Source organism: Ictalurus furcatus, chromosome 14 (genome assembly GCF_023375685.1).
Source record: "Ictalurus furcatus strain D&B chromosome 14, Billie_1.0, whole genome shotgun sequence".
Classification (NCBI taxonomy): Eukaryota; Metazoa; Chordata; class Actinopteri; order Siluriformes; family Ictaluridae; genus Ictalurus; species Ictalurus furcatus.
In genome coordinates, this window is record NC_071268.1 from 22,037,373 (window position 1) to 22,062,462 (window position 25,090).

General features: G+C 38.3%; 1 protein-coding gene across 1 annotated transcript; it reads left to right on the forward strand.

Annotated features, from left to right (window-relative positions):
• The first annotated feature begins 647 nt into the window (after positions 1 to 647).
• prtgb (protogenin homolog b (Gallus gallus)) lies at positions 648 to 24,122 on the forward strand. The gene is made up of 19 exons (XM_053642078.1): positions 648 to 1,082; positions 1,840 to 2,139; positions 5,899 to 6,043; positions 6,245 to 6,378; positions 7,665 to 7,961; positions 8,080 to 8,239; positions 9,018 to 9,265; positions 11,698 to 11,862; positions 12,302 to 12,616; positions 14,880 to 15,065; positions 17,602 to 17,697; positions 18,463 to 18,649; positions 18,843 to 18,970; positions 19,161 to 19,331; positions 19,996 to 20,178; positions 20,418 to 20,532; positions 21,323 to 21,464; positions 21,692 to 21,811; positions 23,248 to 24,122. The coding sequence occupies exons 1-19, from the start codon at positions 1,016 to 1,018 to the stop codon at positions 23,542 to 23,544; spliced, it is 3,456 nt and encodes a 1,151-aa protein (XP_053498053.1). The 5' UTR covers positions 648 to 1,015; the 3' UTR covers positions 23,545 to 24,122.
• The last annotated feature ends 968 nt before the right edge of the window (positions 24,123 to 25,090 follow it).

A 25,090-nucleotide genomic window follows, 5' to 3' on the forward strand; every position in this document is an offset into this window, starting at 1 on the left:
CATAAAAATATGACAATGATATGACAGAGAGTTTTATTTTTGTAAACAGCAGTTACTAGTTCAATCTGTTTTATGCTCGGGTCAAAATACACAACATACTGTGTGATATAAATATATAGTGTTAAAGCAGATGCACCAAAATTATATTTGTCGTTTTGATGTTCCAAGGAGTTTTGTTCATGATGTTATATCTTTTAAAAGTATAAACAGAACACGAGAACTAATAACAGAATAACTAGGTGACGTATGTTACAGCATTATACTGAAGGGTATCTGAAACTGATGAGAGGTGGAGAGGAACTGCATGGATGTCTGTGCCACATCTTTAGCAGTTTAATGGCTCGCTTGTCATTCATTTTCCAAAGAATGTTCTTCTTTCACAACAATTGTTGAATCTGCACATCCAAAACGGATTCTTCTATTCACACAGTGTCAGTAAGACTTAAGATATACCTACACTTTATGCATCACCACTCTATTTTCTGGCCTTGCACTTGACATGGGTGTGTGTGTGAGAGAGAGAGAGAGAGAGAGAGTGTGGGGTGTGTGTGTGTGAGAGAGAGTGTGTGTGTGTGTGTGTGGGAGAGAGAGAAAGAGAGGGAGCATGTGTGTGTATGAGAGAAGGGGGGGAGAGAGTGTGTGTGAGTGTGTGTGCGTGTGTGAGAGAGAGAGAGAGAGAGTGTGTGTGTGTGAGAGAGTGTGTGTGCGTGAGAGAGGGAGAGAGAGAGAGAGAGAGTGTGTGTGTGTGTGTGAGAGAGAGAGAGAGAGAGAGAGAGAGAGTATGTGTATGAATTGATGTGTGTGCGCGTGTGGTGATGGTAGGAGGGGCGTGTCTTCATAAGGTCCGAGCTGAGTGACGCAATCACGTAATTACGTGGGGAGGGAGGGCGCGAGCACACTGAGCAGAAAGTCACGCTGTGGAAAGTGTCTCATTAGTGAAGCCAGCTTGTGGACGCGCATCTCTCCGAGCGCTTCTCCTCTCAACTCGGGGAGAATGATACGGAAATTACAATAAATGGCGCTCATTCGGAGGAAGAAAAGTCAGCAGTTGCTGATTTTGTGTTGGGTTTTGTCGCTTCCAGGTAAGACGCACTTTACTGTCCTGTTTACGGCGTTTTAATGGATGTCCGGAAGGTCCGAGGTTGAGCTTGAGTCTTCAGGAAGTGGAGATGGTAGCCAGTGATAAAAATGTTACAAGAATAATATCTAAATGTTGTCTTCTAAGCTTAAAGTTCAGCCTGTGTGTTGTATCAATTTAATAAAAAAAAAAACTACGCTTCTTATGCATCCCTGCTGAAAAACAAACCCAATAGACACCCTCATAGAATTTATAATGGTTTTAATGGGAATTGTATTGGTTTTAATGGAAACTGTAATTGTCCCTGTTTGCCTCTACTGGTAATTTGTTACCAGTCTTCTCTTGGTGTCATGTTCTGTCTAGTGGATACCATGAAGTACCAATAATGGTGATGGTATTAATGGTTAGTTGATGGTTTGTATTGGTATTTGTAGTGGAAACCATTAGAACTTCTGTGATGGTTTCTATTGGGTTTTTTTTCCCCAGCAGGGATAATTGTATCGCAAGCAACCAAAACGAGTCAGTCCTAATCCTTCTCAAAGCTCTGAAATGATCAGACTTCTCAGTATTTAGTAGTTTATCCTTATGTGTGCTGAACTGTTTTCACCCAACACACAACTTAATAATAATAATAATAATAATAATAATATGCTTTGCACTTACTGGCTTTAGTACCTTATCAAGTGTTTGATGACCTTTTTCAAAACCATATTCTCACCCTTTTCCTGCACCTCCTGCCCTGTCCTCTGTCTCTTTTGCAGTTGTTTTCTGTTTCAGTGAGTTGTCTTTTGTGACTGAACCCAGTGACAAGAGAGTATCTCAGAACGAACATGTAGTGATGGACTGCTTGGCCCAAGGAGAACCACCCGTGGACATCCGATGGCAGAAAAACGGGGCCAGAGTTCTAGAGAGTGATCGTATTCATTTCTTGCCTAATGGATCTCTGTATCTGTCATCTGTAAGCAGAGGAGTAGAACAATCAGACGAAGGCTTTTATCAGTGCCTTGCTCGCAACAAATACGGAGCCATCCTAAGCCAAAGAGCTCGCCTTACAATCTCAAGTGAGTATGGGAGAGAAGTTATGGTCAAGGCAGACAAGTGTGTTTGATCGTAAAGTGTATATATCAACATCATCATATACATATACTGACAGAAAAGTGTGTCACTTTATTCACAGACTACACATTGCCTTATCCAGGACATACAATTTTCTACCTTGAATGTTAGATATTGTATTCTGTATTCACCTTTTGCAGATCTAATGGTATATATTTACCTTTTTGCCTTTTCCCTTCAGACAGGTTTGTTCAGTTAGCTTTATGGGTACCTTGTTTCTTCAGTTTAAAGGGCTGTAACATTTTACGTAATCAGTTAAAAGGGCACTTAAGCCTGGGTGGACAGTCAATCAGGAGCATCATAAAGATTTGAGGTACTTGAGAAAGAATGAGGAAGAGAATTCACGTTTTGAAAGTCTTTCCTTTACACACACTTTCGTACCCTGTAGCTGCACACATTTGCATGTATTAGGTTTCGTCCGGCCAGCGCCTCACAAGCCGTTGTTTTCTGGTTGGCTACACGTAGGAATCTCTAAAAGGCCATCCTCGCTGGCCCTCTTTGTCCTTGTGGCCATCCCCAATCCCCAAAAAGAAAAGAACACTGCGCTAAGGCCGTTTGTTTGGCCACAGACCTGTGGACAGATGACAGCTGTGCCTTTTCAGCTAGGCCAGTGATGACGTTGTCAAATAGACAGACTGCAACTTTGTACAATTGAGAATATTGCACATAAAAAGAATTATAGTGTTTCCGATAAAATGGTTATGAGGAGATTAAACGATTTTGTGCATAGATATCGCATCATATATCATAACTCCCTATAGATGTGTTTATATACCTTTAATTATGGTATATGACTATGGTATATTAAAAAAAAATTATTTATTAAAAGCTGCTATAATATATGACTCCCATATTCATCAAACGTCCTGTTATCACTTATTTAGGTGTCATTTTATGAAAGTAGATTAAGAAAATCCTATAAATCACACTACCCCTGCATTTGAAGGGTTAAAAAGTTTGTGCAGCCAAGGCCAGCTCATGTTGGGGCAGTTTTGGGGGGATGGGGCAGGCTATTAGTTGGCTTTATTCGCAGCCTGTGTGAGGGCCCATGGGAGAGGTGTATAGGTCATGAAGGTTGTGGGACTGGCTTTGTCCAACTTCAGGGTGATCGTCAATGCCCTGCCCTGCTGCTTGGATCTAACCTGATTGATGCCTTGGTGCTCCTCACAAAGTCTGGCTATTTATTTATTTATTTTTGATCAGCCAGTTAGATTAGTCAGTTAAGAAAGGTGGGTTCAAGCTTTTGGTTTTAATATAATTCTGGAAGTGCTTTGGGTTTAGTGTATTTTTAGGAAAATGTCTGGTGTCTTATGTCATTTCTGGCCTAGCTCACAAGTCAGCCACAACTATTAGCCCACTAACTCCCTATAGATGTGTTTATTTACCTGCTAAAAAATTAGTCTAGCATGTGGCGACTCGTGTTAGGTACTCACATGGGCTTACTGTGAGACCGAAAATTAAATCTGTGTATTATTTATCAAGTATGCCTGCAAATTATATTTTCTGATTTGCAATCAACGGACACTATAAATATATCAAAGTGTTCACAATTTTGCGTAACATTACCACAGTCCTGGGTATTTGATTATTCTAAATGCATTCAGTTAGGGGGTCTGCCAGTCCTGGCTGAAATTGAGTGGACAGACGGGCTTAGGTGACCCCTGACCTTTGATAGGAATCCTTTGTGCTGTTTGACCTAGGCATTGATCCTCTCTTTATGACCCAGCTGACCTCACAGGACTGGCCAGCTAGACAGATACACATATGCACACGCTTATCAGTCCTATTTTGCAATCGCAGAAATTAAAACGAACTCAAGCAAACTCCACAATATTCGCAGATTTTCCGCAGATTTGGGCCAAGACACATCATGTGACGTCATCACGATGCGGCATGTGACATCTCGACGTGCGTTCAGCCAAAGCCCCGTTCGATTCACGTGAATCGGACATGAGTACAGCTAAAAGGTCTCATTTACCAACAAACATCACTGCGAAAGACCGTTCCACGAAGAACAATTTCGTGCAACTCCAATTTCGCCAATTTAAGTTGTTTTCTGCAAAAAAGCACAAAAAAACTTCACATATTTAAAAAAAAAAACGCAGCAAAATCGCGCAATTTTGGCCGCAACAATCACAAACAAAATCCCCGAAAACCTGTATGGACTGGTTTATACACACATGCACGGAAGCCTGCTTAAAGACTGATTAGTAAAATTGGGGACATCCCTTTATTATATAAAGCCTCTGTTTGATTGGGGTTTCACCTCCATATGTAAAAAAATTAATTTCAATTTCAGCTAATAGGTTCAAATATTGTGTTAAATTGGGTCTTCTAAAGTTAACATCAGGGTTATGGATTAACTTCCTGATACATTTTTTTTTTTTTTTTTTTTTTTTTTTTGAAGATTTTGAGAATAAACTACTGCATTTTTCTCTTTGTTCACAGCAACAGCTGTGTAACTAAAGTAGCTGATCCTGAGCAAGGATAAAATCTCTTTTATCCCAACGATGAATGCCCGTAGAATAACAAAAATGTTCGCCTCAAAGAATTCACAGATCAGAGAAATCTAATGAGGAGATGGTGCTCTGCAGGCCCTTGACTCGCTGAACCTGGAACAGGTCAAGTTAAGAACCAAAGCAAAGGCTAGTTGATTTCTAAGTGTGATAGCACATATGGAGTGGAGCATTGGATTATTTGAATGCTTCTTAGCTGTAATCAAGCAGCGCATGTAAACAAAGGCTGTTTTAATTTCCTGCTGTCTTCCAGCATGATTTACAAGGGTGGATTTTTACATCCGAAGATGAACATTCATTGATTTCCTTTAACATCGTTTACTTGGAGTAGGAGAGGGGGAGCGAGAGTAAGGAGAGAAATGGAGGAGGTGGTGGTGGTGTTGGGATGGTGTTGAGGGGTTAGTGTTGGGAGTGAGAAAAAGAAAACAATGGCAAAGCTGTTAAATTAACTAGCACTACAAAATGATGGTGTCAGTATCCTTAAAGCATCAAAAGTTACTCATATGAATTGTACAGACAATATTTCAGATCGTCAATAAATACTTATTGGTTATTATTATAGACTCGAGTTTGAATTCAAATGACCATCGTCTTCAATATTTTACTGTATTAAACAATATGTCATTATTTGAATCCTTCTCTCAATCCACATAACGGTGCTTAAATATTACTGTGTGTAATAATGAGATCCTGTTACCCAGGGCTCTGTTTTTAAGCATCGACTCTCCCAATGAATAGGACGATTCATTTGAGTCAGTATTCTGAATGAATCGACTCTAAGTGAACAGGACAGTTATTGATTAATAATGATCCATGAATAGCCATCCTTCACTGCCACTGGTGCATTGATCTATTGATCAGAGAGGTATTAAATATCGTTTTCATTTCAGGCTGCCCATTTTGATTTAAGTGTTTTATGTCATGCTGGGATAGAATTACATTTGTTTGCACATGCTTTATGTACATTCGCTGATCTAAATATAAATATTTTGTATCATGTTTAACATGTGTATCATGTTTCTGAATAATGAGCTAATGGATTGACATTCGATAAATCACGTGTGATAATTAAACTTGACATCATGTACACGTAAATTTTCTGTCAGTTTGTGTGTTCCAAATGTATCATGAAGCTCTGGAGCAGTGATCTTAAACTGCAGTCTCTTTCTCTCTGTCTCTTTTTTTCAGGTATCTCATCCTTTGTGAACCAACCCTCTCCTGTAGTAGTTAACGAGGGTTCTGTAGCTAGGTTTGTCTGCAGTGTCAATGCCAATCCACCAGCCATAATCACGTGGGAAGTCAACCAGAAAGCTCTGCCTCTGGAAACAGCGAGGTACAGAGCCTCCCACTCAGTCCTGCAATTGTTTTGTGTGAAGCATCACTTTAATATAGAAATATTTCCATCCAAGGATTATTGGATTTCACTTTATGCAGATAAACAGCCAGTCAATTGTGTTATGTGACTGCATGGATAAATGGCAAAGGCTGTTTTTAGAGTTCCATAATAAATGTCATTTTATTGTTGTATCTCTAGAATCGCTGTGTTGCCAAATGGAGTTTTGCAGATCCATGAGGTAAAACTGGAGGATGCTGGGTTTTACCGCTGTGTCGCCACCAACACTGCTAGTCAGCTAAGAAGCAGGGAGGCCATGCTTACCGTCGACTCAGGTGTGAGAGTGTGTGTGTGTGTGTGTGTGTGTGTGTGAACTGCAGCCAAGGCAACCTTACTTTGTAACAGGGCTGCAACTAAAGATTTTTTTAATAATCGATTAATCTGTCATTTATTTCTTAGATGAATCGATTAGTCAGATTAAAAGGCCAATTTTTTACTTCCTGTATTTTTTTGAAACCTGTTATTTCACATTCTGCCCGATGTTGTCCTTCAAACATTGTGCAAATTGAAGGCTATGAAAAAGGTATTAAATGTATCTATGTGCGCTGTGCTATACATCGTGCAAAGGATTTTTAAAAATATTAACATTATATTTTGAAAACAAAAAAGACAACTGATTTTCCTCAAGCTTTAAAGCAGAAGTTAAATCACTATATTAAAAATGCTAAAGAAGAAAAACAAAAGCACAAACTAAGTGTTAAGTGGTAAGAGGTTGAATGTTGTGCAGTAACACACATTCACTCATCTGAACACAGTAAAGTTACTTTATTCTGTAAATATGACACTTCCTACTTTTCTATACAATTACATGTTATAACTCCATTACAGTTACTGCACTCATACACTACACAATTACTTTTGTTTCTAAATATCACTAAATATAGCAACAAACAACATATTTGATCAAAATGAATATTTTAGTCAGAGTTATTGCGCGTCCTTTCTATTGCGTGCTGTTTGATTGCGTGGACTCGCGCTCATTCAGTGAAGTTTAACGGAGACTCACTTGCTGTCAGGACGAGACTTTATGTAAAATGGAAACACTGGCGTGAATGACTAACATTTACAGATAAGGAAATAAACGTAAAAATGTCATTTCTGTGCTGAAGAAAACATGTCTGGAACACATTAAACATCACACGCATCTGTCGAAGCATCTGACATGACAAGCCACGTTAATACACTTACGAGTTTATTTGAAGCGCTTAATATAAAACACTCTCATGTTTTGGATGACCCGGATTGTGCACTTTTCCCGCAGCAACTCACTCTGTGACCTCCGCTGTTTTCCAGATGTGTTTTATTCATAGAAATGCGTTTTTCACAGCCGTGAAGTGATGTCACTGGTGGGGGGGGGTTATACACTGTAACGTCACAGACCCAACTAATCAATAATGAAATTTGTTGTCCATGATTTTAATTATCGATTATTATCGATTATTTTATCGATTAGTTGTTGCAGCCCACCTTCGGAATGCCTGAAAGACAGACAAAGAAAGACTGACGCATTAAAACAACTGATTAATGCTCCTGCCGTTAAAACCAACTCTTTCTCTTTTAGTACCTGGAGCCAGACCACTCATGAAGCCCCAGATCATTGCAGGGCCCCAGAACATCAGTGCCAGTCTGCACCAGACTGTTGTTCTTGAGTGTGTAGCAGAGGGCAACCCTCGCCCCCTGGTGTCTTGGAGCAGGGCCGACTCTAAGCCCATAGATGTGTTTGGGGTCAAAGTGTTGGGAAATGGGAACCTTGTAATCTCCAGTGTAAAAATCCATCACAGTGGAGTTTACCTGTGTAGAGCAACAACACCACGCACACGTAACTTCACCATCGCAGCTGCAAACCTCACTGTGCTCGGTGAGGAGATTGTTTTCTCTAACGGGACTACTATCGTTCAGTATTTACTCTTTATTGTGCAGTAAGACAGAAGTTTATGTCTGTCTCACTCTGAACAAATCTGAATCTCATTTCACAGTGCCTCCATCAATGGTAGAGAAGCCAGAGAGCCAGACTCGGCCTAGAGCAGGCACGGCTCGCTTTAACTGTCAGGCAGAGGGTGTGCCAGCTCCCCGTGTCAAGTGGCTGAAGAATGGAGAAGTGATTCACTCCAATGGCAGGATTAAGATGTACAACAGGTAGGCCACCTGCATTCAGGTGAAAATGATGTTAATATGATAATAATAATTACATATATTGGGCCACAACTACTTGAGGCTTGGACCATCTTAATTCGTACAGTCCATCTTGTAAGTGGGTTTATAAAACCCGACTTTATATGTCCTCATGAAGTTCTCCTGAAGTCATTGATCCTTGACTCATATAAGAAGAAACATAATGACTAGAGATGCACCGATTTACCGATTATCGGCCGATTAAGGCTATTTTTCACGCCATCGGCTATCGGTAGAGTAGTATATTTCATATCCAGTTAATGTTAATATATAAAAAAGCTTATATTATATATTACCAGTTTGATGTTCAATGATGAAGTAGAAATGCTTTTGTTTGTGGTGAGTGAATGTGAGATTAACAGGAGGATTTTTTAAAGTTCAGTCAATTAATTCTGTTAATATGAGTTAATAACATTCAATACGTTAAGAAATCTTATTTTAATCTTCAGAATTGAGTTCATGTGTTAATGGTAATTAGAGTAATGTGTTTTCTGTTTGAGACCAGTTACTGTGAAACAACTTGTTGAAATGGAGAGAATAAAGTTTTTATTTGCATTTCTTTCAGAATTGTGGAATTAATTATTATTCATTTAAAATAAGGCATAAAAGGCAGAACTATCGGTATCGGTTATCGTATCGGCCGATATCACTCTGAATAATCGGTTATCGGTATCGGCGGAGAAATTTTGTATCGGTGCATCTCTAATAATGACCTAACGTTTTCTTCCTTATCTTTTTCCAGTAAATTGGTGATAACCCAGATCATTCCTGAGGACGATGCCATCTACCAGTGCCAGGCTGAGAACTCACAAGGCTCGGTTCTGTCCATGGCACGGCTGATTGTGGTCATGTCGGAGGATCGGCCCAGCGCGCCTCGAAACATTCATGCTGAGACCATCTCCAGCTCTGCCATCTTACTGGCCTGGGAGAGGCCTCAGTACAACGCAGATAAAGTCATTGCCTACTCGGTGCACTACATGAAGGCAGAAGGTACAGTAAGACTTAGTAAAGACGAGGGAGGGGGAAAAACAAAAAGAGAGCACCAGGGTTTTCTGTTATTGATTAATAAGAAATGATTAAAATGAGTTTTTACCAAAAACCAACCATTTTGTTGGGATCTAGGCTCATGTGATATTAATGATGTAATCGTCCCAACACAGTCTTACAGTTACCAATTGCACCAATTTGGCATGAAACATTTTGTTTTTCACTTTCATAAGCATATGTCATAAAACCATCTGTTGTTGCCAGTGAATATTGGAAAAATGTGGCAGACCCTCAACCTCACACAATCTGTTTAGAAGGCTTGTGGCAGAACTTGGCACATGCAGGAAAATTTTTTGAAAAACAAGAAAGAAGCTAGCTTTGTGCTTAATTTGTGAAACATGAGGCACAGAAAACCAAGAGACCGGTAATCCAGCAAGTGGACAGGAAGCTACAAAGGTCCTGATCCAAGTGCTTCACGTAATACAGTAGTGTTAAATGCCGTCATATAGAGTTGGGGCTAATAGTGTAGCTATAATAACTGTTGTATAATGAGGGACTGCAACCGTAAAATTTCAGTGATGCTGTGAGAGAATAAATACATAAATACATTATGCCCTTTAAACAACATAATACGAATATAACAACACAAATATTTTCCCATATCAATGGAAAAAATACTATTTTAGCTTGCCTAATTATTCGGATTACCCCACAACATAGTCATGTAACTTGCAGTATTCTCCCAATGTGATTTGCTCTGCTAGTCTGTGACAGTGTTTCTCTTTATGGCAAAGGAAGGAATTTGTGAACATTGGGCCAAGAAGTTTCAAAAAAAAGAAATGCCACCTCCCTTGCTTTTTAGCATCTTGTGCTGTCCCATCACTTTTGCTTACTTCTTTAAGAAATGCCAACAAATCAGTTGTGTTTTCTCTCCATATCCATGATGTGAGCAATAACGAGAATATTCTATGATTACTCGTTACCAATTGGTCATTGTGGAAACGACTGTATTTTTGGAAGGAAGGTGACACAAGAAAATGATCAATCAACAATATTTTTATTACTATCGCTTGATTTAATTTTATTTTCATTAGGTGCCTGGTAAATACTGGCTGCTTTAATGGCAAAACATGTATTGGAATAGTCAGTTTTACTGCATTTATATCATCATCAATGCAGTTTTCTTGTGTTTGTGCACTGCTATAAGCATTTATATATAATGCAGTGGATCGTGGAGATCTACTTTCCTGAAGACTTTAGCTCCAACCATAATCGTGTCCACCTGACCATCTAATCATTGCCTTGAGAAGTTCTTGATCAACTAACAGAGGTGTGTTAGATTTTGTTTGGAGATGAAACCAACAGGAAGGTAAGTTTAAAGGAAGAGAGTTGGTGACCACTGGTGTAATGGCACTTTATAGTGCAACTTTTATGTGAATTGTTGTGGGTCAGGTTTTAACTAGATGACTACAAGGATTTTTAAATGTAATTTGCGATCATGGTAAGATAAATATCATTACAACGCCTATCTGGATCCCAGTTTTACTGTAACATTGTGTCACTACTGCAACATCACTACTGTTAGCACCCAAAAGCCCTGCCTATTGTTTAGCAGAGACGTATATTCATATATATCCATGGATATCTACTCTTAATCACTAGAGGTTTCACTAAAAATGTTCAACTTTGGCTGTGCTCTGGAACAATAATAGTTCAGATATAGTCAGGTGCGGCTATAGTCGAATGTTCATGTACACTTTTTTTGTGATTTCTCAGCCAGATTGCAAAAAAAGTGATGCTGTCCAGGATGACTAAGGAATAAAAATTTTTTTTTATTTTATTTTTTTTTGAGTGCCCTAAAGTGGAAGAGTAATAAGGTTTGTAAATCCCAGTGATGTGCAGTATTAGCCATCTGTTGTTACCATACAACAGCGAGGTCAGGGCAGGAGAAAGGGGCAGATCAGCTATTGTCCACTCTTGGGGACTGAGCTCCAGTTACTCTTAAAGGCACAGTTCACATTTGTGTCTTCTTTTCCCCGAGCGTTCTGGTTTTATGTCTCGATAAGAGCGTATTTCAAAATATCTTCATCACATTAGCTAATTAAGAATTTTGGAATTTAAAGTTGAACTTCTTCAAGTTGAATTATGTCCCTTTTCCAAATGATGCTTTATCAAGTTTGCTTATGGAGAAGTCCTGGAGGCAGGCATGGGTTGTATTTTAAGTAGACTGTTCTTCTGTTAAGTATTAGCAAAGACAGTATCGCTTTCATAGACTCTCCAGTACAAAAGATTTCCTTGCACCTTGTGTATTTCTCCATAATAAATGTAGCTGTCATTACTTTACTCTTCGTGATCAGACACTGATGAAACATCAGTTACCATTTCATTGCTGTTTTTAAATGAATTCTTATTGATTTGATTGCTTGTATCCACAGGTTTGAATAACGAAGAGTACCAAGCAGTGATTGGAAATGACACAACTAGCCACATTGTGGATGATCTGGAGCCGGCATGTAACTACACGTTTTATATAGTGGCCTACATGCCCATGGGAGCCAGCCGCATGTCTGAGCAAGTCACGCGACACACACTGGAGGATGGTGAGTTCGGCACAGTGGGCAGTCAGTATAAAGTTATTGAGTTTTATAGTCTTTATTATAGGACAGAAATGTACTGATGGTGTGTCTGTTGCAGTGCTGCCAAGTGTTTCCTTATTGGGATCCCAACATTGCAGAGTTTTATGTTTTCCTTCTTTCACACATTCAGTTTAACTCATGAAGATGTTCCCGGTAGACTAATGATTTTAGTCAGCTGATTTCACTGTGTATTGCTTGGGATCCATAGCACTGGAGTAAAGAAATACATTGTGGTCTCACTGTATGTTTGGTGCATCTTGGTTTAGCAAACACATTAACCTATTTCGTATGCTTTTGTTTTCATTAAGGGATTTTATTCTTCTTGTGAACTCCTTTTTATTTTTGTCAGTTACAAATCAGCTCATACTCATAAATGTACTGTACTTTGCCTCTACTCTCCCAGTGCCTGTTCGTACCCCTGAGCTAAGCCTTACCAGCCACAGTCCTACTGACATTCTGGTGTCCTGGCAGCCTCTTACTGCCAAGCTAAGTCGTGGACGTGTCTCTGCCTACCGCCTGTCTTTCCGCACTGCCACTGATGAACAGGTGAGCTCGGTAGAGCTGCCTGTAAACGGTGGGGACTCTACCCAGTACCTGCTCCAGGACCTGCAGCCTGACACCATCTACCTGCTGCGTATCGAGGTGTCCACCCGCGTGGGCTGGAGCCAGCCGTCGGCCTGGAGCTCTCACCGCACACCCAAAACCTCCAAAGCCACAGGTGAGGGCATACATACTCGATAATGCTTGTTAACAACAAGGAATATATAAATATAGATATGTTTTCCAGAAAAACAAACAGCCTGAAAAAACAAACAAACAAAGAGCCTGAAATTTAGTTTAATTTTTATAGCAAAGCCAAAACCCGCAGTGCCCCTGGCAAGAGGACAAATTCAAACATAGAACTGTCCTTTCTTATGTAACTACAGATGGTGACATACAGTATTGTTCCAAGGTTTAAGACACCTGGAAGAAAAATCTATAAAATAAAGATGCTTTCAAAAAAAATGAAAATGTCAAAATCTTTACCATAAATCAGGTTAACAGTTTAAAAAAAAAAAAAAAAAAAAAAAACTAAATTGAATAAATATTTGGTGTGAAAGAACTCCCATCAATTATTGTAGGTTTACTCTTTTTAAAGAAATTGTCTGGTAGGTTTTCCCAAAAATCTTGAAGAACTTGCCACAGTTGGTATGCCGAACAGACTCAATGATGTTTTTATCTGGAAAGTGGTCTCTTTGTTTATATACTCTTCTTTAACAAAAAAATATATATCTAACATTTACTTATTTTGTAAACTGATTGTTTGGATATTTGGCCATTTTTACTGACACACTGATACAGAAGACATTTAATTTCTAAAAAGAAATTCTAAAAACAATTAGGGTGCCTGATTTATTAGTGATTTATACATTAATAAGAATGTTGACTCTTTTTTTTTCTATTCTTTTCTTTTTTTTTGCTTACCGTAACTCTCTATTATGTTAAGGCTCAGTTTGACCCATTTCCACATTTGAGATACTGGTTAATCTCTCTCTTCTCTTTGAAATGTTTTGACTTTCCTCACTAAGGATCATGAACTTGTATGCAAATATTTATTCTTATGGCTTGTCTACAAGCCATAATAAAGGTTTACTGTTTTAAGCTGTTCTCTGCTGTTTTTGTGTGCATTTAAACTGTGGAAGTCATTTTGACCCATCACATAATGGATGTAACTTTTTTCCCAACATAACAGGAGGGTTAAAATGTTTTCTACAAAAAACTGTCTACATTTTTATTTTTAGGCTTTTTCATTATGATACTGAAGTAACTTGTAGCCTAATAGCTATTTGCAAATCGACATTGTTAAAGCATTAGGTTTGTTGCTCAGTGACCTCTGATCTGGTCTGTCAGTGAGGAGCTGAGGGCCAGCTCAGTCATGGGTCATAAAGAAAAATGCCCCAGGCTGTGTATGGTCTTGGAGAAGAATAGGGCCATTTCAGAGGCAGGGGTGATGAGCAGCAAAAAAAAAAAAAAAAAAAGGAGGGGCCTGAGTGCATTTATTTATCTCCATATTCGACAGGCAGAAATTGCTTATTTTGTTAGATTTGGTGCAGAGCTCCTGATGGTTGGCTATGGTTGCAGTTGATCTATATGAAATGTGTTCATGAGCACTTCTAGTTATGTTAAGGGACTTTAAATACAGGCGGAGTGGTGTTGCATTGTGACTTGCTGATGTTTTAATGAAGCAAAAAGATCTAAGTGATAACATTCTCTTTACCCATATACAGAAACTGTTCTCTACTCTAGTCCTGCGAAGTTTTGAGATTTGAATAAAGCTCTTTGATCAGTTCATTTAGCATGTTGGGAGAAGCAGAAAAATCAAGAGTGCATGGCTGTGGGTTTTCAATTGGAGAGTCCCTTCTTTACAGAATGCTGATTATGGGATTAAATCGAATGAAACATTAAACATAACTGCTGCATTATTTTGTCTGTTGCATTACTGTACTCGCTTTGTTCAAACATCGATCATATACTAAAGATTTCGTTATGTTTAAATTAGAAGTTAATCAGTGCTTGACTGGGTGAGATGTTTAATTGAAACTTTTACTGTTGAATCATTTGCCTTTAACATTGTCTCCTATACTGAGATCAACCCACTCTTTGTCAGGCATTAGAAGCAGCCATGAGGTACAGTATAGGCTGGTAGATTTTGTATACAAGTGTAACCATGCCAGCTGTATGTCAGAGATGTTATACATGATTTGCAAATTTGTAGAGCTATGTCACCTTATTTAGTTCTCTTCTTCATTTAGCAGTATTTCTGTCTATAATGCACATTTCCATGTTTAATACAATGTGTATAGTATGTTTCAGTTAAATTGCACATTAGCTCATCGTATTGTAGTGGATATACAGTAATAACATGCACTTTTTTACATACAGGCGGGAAGGATTAATTGTCCGCTTACTATGTCGACCTCGCTCCCTTTTTGTATCTGCAGTACCCTCTGCCCCTAATCTGGAGTTAGAGCCCTTTAACTGCACTTCAGTTACTGTACGCTGGCATCCTGCACCCAGTGATGCTGTCGTTCAGGGTTACAAACTTTCCTGGCATCCTGATGGCCAATCAGAGAGCTCAACTGTCCAGCTCCGCCCTCTGGACTACCAACATACTATTGCAGCACTTGGTGAGTGTTTCAGTTTATACAGAGATATAACTGATGTCCACTATATCCTCTTGCCAAATTGCACGATAGACCTTGTTTACAATATTTAGATGTGATTCAATAGTACCAGTGCTATTACCATGTTGTACATTATAAATTATATTTCTATACAGTTTGTGGTTGATTCAACAGTTCTAACAAAATATATGCAGCCTCCACTTATGCTTCACATATTTTATAGTGGTTATTGTTAGACACTTTTTTTTTTTTTTTTAATATAAACAAATGAGCATTCTCTATTTTCCTCCTGATCAATACTTGCCATTGGGTCCGTTCTGCTTTTTGCACGCTCCCTCTGATCAGCCTGCTTCTGGCTTTGTGTGAGTCGCTTACCCTCTCTTAGTGTCAAAGGTTAAAGTCCAGATGTGTCTTCCCTCGTTTTCCCATCCTTGTTCCTTGCCCTATCATGGCTGTCTATTGTGTAAGGGTGCTGGGTGTAGCAGAAGCCTGTGAGACCTCCCTCCCTCTCCAGCTGGACACTAAGGCTCACACAAAGGCCTGGGGACTGGGTCAGAGATGGACAGACAAAGCACGGTGACAGGAGCATGGAACTTGGAGGACATAGCTTCAAATTCAAATTTCAAATCATGACAAATTTGCCTCGACCATCAGGAGAATTGAAGGAATCCTAATCTAACAAAATAGATACTTATTGCAAAAAGAAAACATTTCTAGAATATATTCTTTGGCAATAATTTGTTTTAAAATTTCCTATGAGCTTTGAGATATGTAGTTTGATGGAAGTAGTAGTCTTCCATTCCATCTGTTACTTTCATATTTGTATCTTGCTGAGGACATACAGTTATCCTAAAAAGCAGTTACCCTAACTCTGTGTTCATGCCCATGAACATGAAATTTCATCTCCGGCTGACCTCTAGACCTAAGGTCCTAAGCCCTGTATCCCAGGAGACGTGCCATCCCAGCAGCTGAAATGTGCTTACGATAGTGGCCCATGACCTCTCACGTTTGCCCCGAAAGTCTCTCAGGCCTCTATACTACACACACTGAGGAAGACTCCTCCCTATGACCTGCATCAAAAGATGGCCGTTTTTCCACAGTATGATTGCCCGATTCCAAAAATTCTGAATCCCACCCCTGGAATATGCCTGTTTTAATCGGAACTTTGTTCCATGTAAACACCTTAATCAGAAAATCCACTAAAAGAAGATATATGCGTGTGCTCAGTCTGCAAGGAATTGTGGGTGCTAACAGATACTTAGTTGTATGCTAGGTATTTAGGAATAGCAACTCAGTCATACCGTACTTGCAACAACCATGTATATAGGAATATTCCGATGCCTCTACGCATATAAACATCATATTCGGAATATGGCTGCAACCCGAATATAGACCTTAAACGGAATTTGATACGCATGTAAACGTAGTCAATGACAGATATCAGTAAATAACATTAACATTCAAACTAAATTAATTTCTTTGCAAAACCTGATTTGGAAGGAAGTGAGGGTCAGATCAAGGATAAAGCATCATACAGAAGCCATGCAACAATGGAGAGTTAAGCTGCAGTGGCAGCTTGGTGGTGCAAAGATGATTTGCAATCTCAACCTTTGGATCCGTTCTACAGAAACAGCACTAGCTCAGATACATTAAGAATGCATCGATATTAGTAAGTAAAATACGTGAGGACTACGTAAACAACATCATATATATAATTTGGAGGTAAAACGATATACCGTACAGTTATGGTTAGATGGAAACTTGTTTAAAAAATACTTGCCGTTGTATTGCATTAAGCTTCTTTTACAAATCTGGATTGCTTTCTTGATTTGTGATAGTTATTTGACCTTGTCAGTAACAATCACTCCTATTTTAATTTCAGAAATTATCACTGGTTGCAAGTGTATTTGGGCCAGTAAAGAAGAAAAGCATATGATAAGGATACGAGCAGTTGCTAATGTTGCAGATTAGATCTATCTGCTTGTGGCTGTGTTTTGCATGGTCAGAATTTTCTTTGGTGCTAGCACTGACCAGAGCACTGCTGACTGCTAATTATTGTCACATTGACCTGTTGTGAGAGAGTGGACATAGACAAAAGAGAAGGATTGGCCACTGCAGAACCAACACAATGACTGTCAACTTAATATCCACCATTTATTTTGTTGTACTAAAAGCCGCCCCCAACATTCAGTCAGGGAAATGATAAAGCACACATTCTCATTGATGAGTGGGTGGATGAGTGCCGCCTTACAGCTCCAAGGTTCCTGGTTTGATCCTGAGCTCAGGTCACTGTCAGTATAGTGTTTCACATGTTCTCCTCATGGTTTCCTCCCATCTCCAGTTTCCTCTCAGCACCAAAAAACATGCAGTAGGTAGATTGGTTTCACCAAATTACCCCCAGGTGTGAACGAGTTTGTGAACAAGTGTATGAATGAGTGTGCATGGAGTGAGATGGACTGGCCAAAAGCAGTTACTCAAGACGAATAAATGTTGACTCTTGACCTCATAATATTTCTCATGATGCTTGTGTTTCTGACAGATCCAAGGAGAAAATATCATGTGAAGCTTCTGGCTTTCAGTGATCAAGGTGATGGCTATCAGGCACATCAGATTGTCAGCACTACTGGCTGTCCTTGTAAGTGTACCTGGACAATAAATGTACGATGATAAATTGTCTCAAATGCACAATCAGATAAGAACATGTTCAGAATTTATTATAAATTATTAGTTTCTAGTAAACGTTGTTTTTTTTTTTTTCTTCTTCTTATGATTTGGTCTTTCTTAAATGGTGAATGTTTTTTTAGATGACTTTGAATAATTATTTTGAGCTGTTTATTAGAGGTTGACCGATCGTGGATTTTACAGATATTGATAACTAAGTTTTGGCGGTACCTACCTGCTGATAACCGATTAATCAACTGATAGTTTTTAAAATTAATACAGAATGAAAAAATAACACTCACAGTAAAATATTGCTGAACTTTATTACTGAAAATAAACAGTACCGACTCTACCATAAAAATGTACTGTACTTTTTAAAATAAAATAAATATTAATATAAAAGTTAGACCTCCAAACTGAACCAAAAAGCAGCACACCAAATAACAAATGAAAATAGAGATGTCCAAAATGAATTAAAAAAACACTTCAAATAACTCAACAAAATTTGTCAGTGATGGTTTTATTTCGCCTCTAGAGGCCGCTCTCGGACTGTATAATGACAGCGGACCCTTCTCAGCCGCTCCGCAACGGACACAACCGGGAAAAGCTATCGTTGTGGCTTTTTGGCAAAACCAATCAATCGGTCGACCTCTGTAGTTTATCAAACTACTTGTAGTGCTTCAGCTTGCTAACGAAACTGCCTTCATTCATCTTTTTACATTCTTCTTTTTACATTCAGCTGCTCCAAACAGGAGGTTGGCCACACTACCTTCTCCGGACCACGTCCATGGTCAGACCAACAGCTCCTCATCCGTCAGCCTCAGCTGGGGCCGACCTGCCTTCAGTTCTGGAAAACCAGTCAGCTATTCTGTTCGCTATGGCCCTGTGGCTCTGTACAACGCTTCGGCTGTACGCTATCTCCAAACGTGAGTCTATCAGCTATGTTTTTTTAAACATAAGAAATAAGGCTGAAATACAGTGTCGCGAATAAACAATTCATGTATTTGCTTCTTATATTATACCTCTCCTTATGTCCTTATGTGTGGTAGATATGCAATGCAATACCATTATCTAAATGTTAAACGCGATTAATAATGTTTCCTGTGTTTCTTTGTTTAGGAATGAACAGACAGTAATGGTGGACGGACTGAAGTCTAATACGCGGTATGAATTTGTTGTACGTTTACACATGGATCACATGTCCAGCCCCTGGAGCTCGCCCATATATCTGAGAACTCTTCTGGAAGGTGATTAAAGAGCCCTTAAACACACTAATGTGCTTTATGCATCATACACAAAGAACCATGTAATTTAAGTGTAGTATTTACACTAAATACATATTCTTAGTGTGATATTTTAAATATTTTTCAATAGCATAACTAGAATTCATTACATTCTTCAAATAATAACTTTATTGTAAACTCTGGTGTATTTCAGCTCCATCATCTCCTCCTCTGGGGGTGAGAGTAACTCTGATAGAGGAAGACACAGCATTGGTGTCCTGGAGGGAACCAGAACAGCCCAACCTGACTGTGAGCCACTACACCATTCTCTATGCCCCACAGAGAGCATGGTTAGCTGGAGACTGGCAGGTCCTACAGAGAGAAGGTATGCACAAGACAAAAGTAAGGCCATGCTACTAGATAAACTGTGGTCAGTTAACACTTTCATGTAATGTTCTAGTGCAGGGGTGTCCAAAATTTTCCCAACAGGATCCAAATTTGACCACGTTAAAATACCCGAGGCCTGATCACCAAGATATTGCTTATGAATTATGAAAAATACTAAATATTTACAATATGAAAATATGTATGTGTTTATCATATTGCTATGGCAAAGGAAAAAGTATTCTTGTTTCCAGCTCTTTTGAAATCATCTCTTCTGACTGTTAACTTGTCTGTAGCCATGACTAAATATCATTCAGTAATGTTGTGCAGGTGTAGTCAGAGGTTATAAAGGCTCTTGCAATTTAGCTAGCTGTGTTAATACAGACTGCTGCCACTGTCGGGTGAAAGGAAAAATTACAACCTGTTGGCCAGCGGGCCACCTATATTACATTCTAAGAGAGAAGTCACGGGCCAGTTAACATTTGACTGCGGACTGCATTTGACCCTGGGGCTGGACTTTGGGGCCGCTCCTCTGTTCTAGCGGATTCGTTCATTGCATGAATCGTGTAGAATACAGACATATAGCTATACAGATTTTTTTCCCCCCAGTTTTTAAGGAAAAACATTGTCTATGCTCGTCTGATGAATCACGTTGTACTTTCCAGGAAGCAATACTATGGCTCTGTTAGAGAAGCTGGAGCCTGGTAATGTTTACCTGGTGAAGATCTCAGCCTCAAACCAAGCAGGTGATGGCCCTTTCTCCATCACTGTGGAACTTCCTGTGCTGAGGGGGAAAACTCACCCGGGCAAAAATCCTCGCCATACCTACAGCCAGACTAAGACTATAGGTAAACCCATCTGTCTGTCTCTCTCTCTCTCTCTCTCTCTCTCTCTCTCTCTCTCTCTCTCTCTCTCTGTGTGTCAGAATCCATCTTATTTTGTAAAAAATGATAAATGCAGTGTTTTATAACTATTGTGCGGATGGCTATTACTTACTTATGTTGATGTATTGCTTCTCACTGTTAACAAATGCAATCTGGAATAAGATATGATGCAATTACATTTATCTGGGAATTTTATTTTCCAGGTGGTCCCTATCATTTTGATGAGAAATCTATGACTGGCATTATGATCGGTGTGTGTATAGCATTGGCTTGCATCATTACCTGTATCTTCATCCTCATCACTAAAAGCAAAACAAGGTATGTATATTCTATGGACACTACCAGTCAATTTAATTTGAATTCAAAACTACTTGTTTTAATTTAAATATTTTACAAAAGGCTATATTTTGTATACAGGTGCATTAACTTCATTATTTACATCTTTCTTGGCAAGAAATTTCAATCATAAAGTACAGCGTCTCAATAAATCTTTAAGAGGTCTTTAAAATATATTAATTTTTTTTAAAATTTGTATTATTATTTTATTAATAAAATATTTTATATTTATTATTATTTTAATTGTATTTATTTTATTTTTCATTTAGACAATGAAAAAATATATATATTTATTTTATTTTAAAGATTTATTGAGACGTTGTACTTTATGGTTGAAATTTGTTGCTGAGAAAGATGTAAATAATGAAGTTAATGCACCTGTATACAAAATATAGCCTTTTGTAAAATATATTAAAACAAGTAGTTTTTCATTAAAAATAAATTGTTTCGCTGAGTAGTTTTCCTGTATAACTTAGGAGAAGCAGCTAAGTGCTCGACCTATTTAAGAACTTTAAGAAAATAAAGTAGTTGGGTAGTTGAAGAGAGTGTACAAAGCTTCACCAGAAATACTGTTAAGAATCTAAAATATATATTTAAAAGTTGCTTTCTTAATCTCTGCATGCAGTAATTGCATATAGCTGAAAATAGTAAAAATGAAGAAAATCCTTCTATGAGCATGGGTGCCCAAACTTTTTACTGGTAGTGTATTGTATACACACATTTTGTGCAATGATACACAGAACTCATTGTGTGTCATTTCTTTTTCTCTCAGTAGAAAATCTTCATCCTCAAAGCTGAATGGACAAATGAGTGCTGAGATTATTCATAATGGTGTGCCACAGGCCAATCACCTTCACATAGAGAACGCTGAGGTTTTGGTACCGATGATGGGAAATCACTATGTTGACACCAAGGTGAGATCACCTCTTACAAGGTTTCTTTTATTCTTTGGTTTAGTGACAATAGCACTAAAAGTGGTTTGGTAAATGGATGGTGTGTATATATATATGTGTGTGTGTGTGTGTGTGTGTGTGTGTGTATATGTATATATATATATATATATATATATATATATATATATATATATATATATGTATGTATGTGTATGTGTATGTGTGTGTGTGTGTGTGTGTGTATTCAGGGTGGACCAGCTTTGATGATAAATCATGACGGACCCATCATCAGTATCAGTCAGGACACACAGAACAGGAAGTGGAACATTTTCAGACGTGCAGAAAATCACACTCCGAAAAATATCCAGGTAATTTCAGACTGAGGACGTTGGGTGTGTAATCTCATGTTGCACAACATTAGACTCCCATTTTAAGTCCTAGTTTGTCACAACTAGCTTGAACATTTGATTTTTTTTTTTGTTGTTGTTGTCATGTATAAATGTGTATCTCTTTAAGGTTCTCTTTAACTGTCATTATTTAACATATTAGTGAACATGAACAAAGCATGAACCTCAGCATTACTACACCAGCATGAATAACATAAAAAAATAACTAACACTTATATGAATTGACTTTATTAAATAATAAACCAAATAAGCAACATCATCAACTCGTGCATTAACCAATAATAAAAAAAGTTTTAAAATTAAAAACACAATAACCAACATGAACAACAGCTTAATTAACATGTTTTGGTACTGATCCTGAAGAGCACACAGAGTTCAGTAACTTGCAAACATTTATCAACATACTGTAATTTAATCTTTACTCATTTACTCTGCCTTTTTTTAAGTCAAGGATGGAATAAACATTAGTCCTGACTTGAATAAACATTAGTCTTAATTTGTTAGGATTGTATTTACTTTCTTTGTTACTTTGTTAACATTTCTTACAGTTTATTAATGCTGAAGTTTATGGTTTGTTAATGTTAGCTAATGCAGTAAATAATGTTAGTTTACATTTAATGGCATTTGTTAGATGTCCTTATCCAGAGTGAAGTAAAAGGACATTACATTTTGTCTTTAGCTTTTTTATTTTATTTTTTTGAGCAGTTGAGGGTTAAGAGCTGATATCAAGGACCGAGCAGTGGCATCCTGGCATTGTTAGGATTTTAACTCATGACCTTCCAATCAGTAGTCCGATGACCTTTTGTTAAGGAAACCTTAAAATTGTTACCTAAGAAGTGTTGCTAGCCAGTCCCTCCAGGATTTCATGATTTTGACATCGAGCAATTAATGGAAAATCAAGCAAACTTCGCAGTATTCTGAGGAGCTTGCAAATTTTCTAAATTACTGCAGAATTTCCACAGATTTGGGCCAAGACGTGTCATGTGACGTCATCACCACGCCCATTCAGTCAAAGCTCTCTTCGAGTCACGCGTGACGAACATGAGTACAGCTAAAAGGTCTCATTTACAAAACAAACATCACTGTGAAAGACAATTTCATGCAACTGCAATTTCGCCAATTCAAGTAGTTTTCCGGACACAAAAAAAAAAACTCTGCAAATTGCATCGCAAATTTTGAAAAATGCAGCAGTAAAATCAAGCATTTTAGGCCACAATATTCATAAAAAAAACTCTGTAAATTCCTGTCCTGACTGACCAGCGTGGGGTTTTTTTTGGTTGTTTTTTTCAGTTGCCTTCATCTGAACACTGACAAACAGTTCTCTAGCAGTATTTATTATGAAAAGCAGTCCTCGAACTCTTCATCTGAAATTCAGTCGAACTTTCACTGTATTGCAGGTAGTAGAGCAAGGGTGTTTTTATGAGGTGGGGAAGATGGTGTTGCAGTACGAGCAGGAGCAGGTCGCCGCATCTCTCCAACACTCCTCCTCACAAGTCTTCTATCAACCACTCGGGGAGTCTGAGAGCTCTCAGACCAGCGAGGGCAGCGGAGAAACGGGAGATTCTGGAAACTTCTCTCAGGACGAGGCCGAACCGAACAGCTCGAACATCTGTGAGGAGAAAAGGAACAGCTCAGAAAATGTCGGAGACACATCAAACGTTGTTGTAAAAATCTGCCCACAAGTTTCATCGTGAATCTACTTCGCTTTTTTACCTCACTGACTCCCAGCTGCCTTTCTCAAGCACAGATCCCAGCCAGTGATGCAGGTGAAACAGGTTTGCACTTTCTCCATCTCAGGTCAGGCTGCTCATCAGGAAACAGAGGAGCGATCTTTATGTGCCAAAGACCAGAGTCTTTCTCAATCATACGACAAAAATACATTCAAATACTTTTACCAAACAAGCTCACTAACTTGTGCTGCACTGTCAGCTCAAAGGCACAAGCACAGCCTCAAACCTTAATGATGCCTTGAAAACTTTCTCTGATCTGTTTAAGAAGCCTTCAGACAACTTCAGAGGGCATTGGAGACTTCTTTTGGAGCCTTCTGTAGGCTAATGAAACTTAACAAATGTACTTCCTACTATCTTTGTCTTCTTCTGTTTGCTCAGAAGAAAACATACCTCACCAAACGATGAATGTCTTTAGGCTGTAGAATGTTTTCATTGTTCGTAAATCCACACTGCTGTCTACCTACCTCAGTTTGGGTTTTAACACTTCTACTTACTGAGTGTCAGTGTTCTGCGTTATTTATTTTCATTTTTATTCTATGAAGCAGGTTAAAGTTCCTCAGGCTTTATGAAATTTTAACTGGAGCTGCTTAAGGGTGAACTTGCAGCAACGTCCTCCTGGACAGACTGCCAGAAGACCCGTAATACCTCACTCCAGCTTGTCTTTTCTTATCCGTATTTTATATTGCTCACTTTTGTCAGTACTACCTCGTCTAAACAGCAATTTTGTTGTGTGAATTAATATGGAAAATATTTTGTTACGTTTATGAAGTGTTGGACTTCTGTTTTTCTTAATGGATCATAAGTGTGGTCCATATTTGTTTTGTGGTACTTTATTTAAGATACGAAAGCTTTAATATTGTTGTTCCATTTTCTTCTGAATTCTTTGCGATGTCGAGATCGGTTCGGGAATTCATTTGTATATGTATGTTTTCCGTGGCAGGTTTTAGGTTCAGTATGCTTTTGTAATCCTTATTTCTTTATTTCTTATCTCTTGATTTCTTGGTGATAAGTAAGAAATAACCAAAAATGAGATGCACATACAGTATATATGTTTTGTGTGTATCAGACCTTGAAAGCTTTAAAACCCAATGGCCTTATAGTGCAGGGCCATTTTGCAATATATGAATATATAAAAGATACCTGATCCAAAGAATGAATGAGCGATTGGAGGAATGTTGTAGAACGATGCCAAAAAATACTGTTACTGCCAAAGATATATAATTATATTTGTGTATATTTTAAGTGCCACAAAGAATACAGTTTCATTGTCTTTAACTCATTTACCCAGTCAAAAAGTTAGCTTTAGCGTTTATCTGTTCGATGAGTGCAGTACTTTACTTTCTGACCTTACTTTTGTAGATTGTAGATGACCAGCAGTGGTGACAGATGCTATTATCCAAAGAGTTGCTTACTTCTTTAATTGGGTTGGACACAAACATGCCGAATAACATTGCGATTATTAGTGTCTTCCTGATCCTGTGTGATTTTGAAATTACAATAATCAAAAGTT

Coding starts and splice junctions, on each gene's coding strand:
- prtgb (XM_053642078.1), top strand. CDS start 1,016: ATGGCGCTCATTCGGAGGAAGAAAAGTCAGCAGTTGCTGATTTTGTGT. Junction 19,332..19,995: donor GCAGGTCCTACAGAGAGAAG/GTATGCACAAGA, acceptor TGTACTTTCCAG/GAAGCAATACTATGGCTCTG. Junction 21,812..23,247: donor ACACTCCGAAAAATATCCAG/GTAATTTCAGAC, acceptor ACTGTATTGCAG/GTAGTAGAGCAAGGGTGTTT.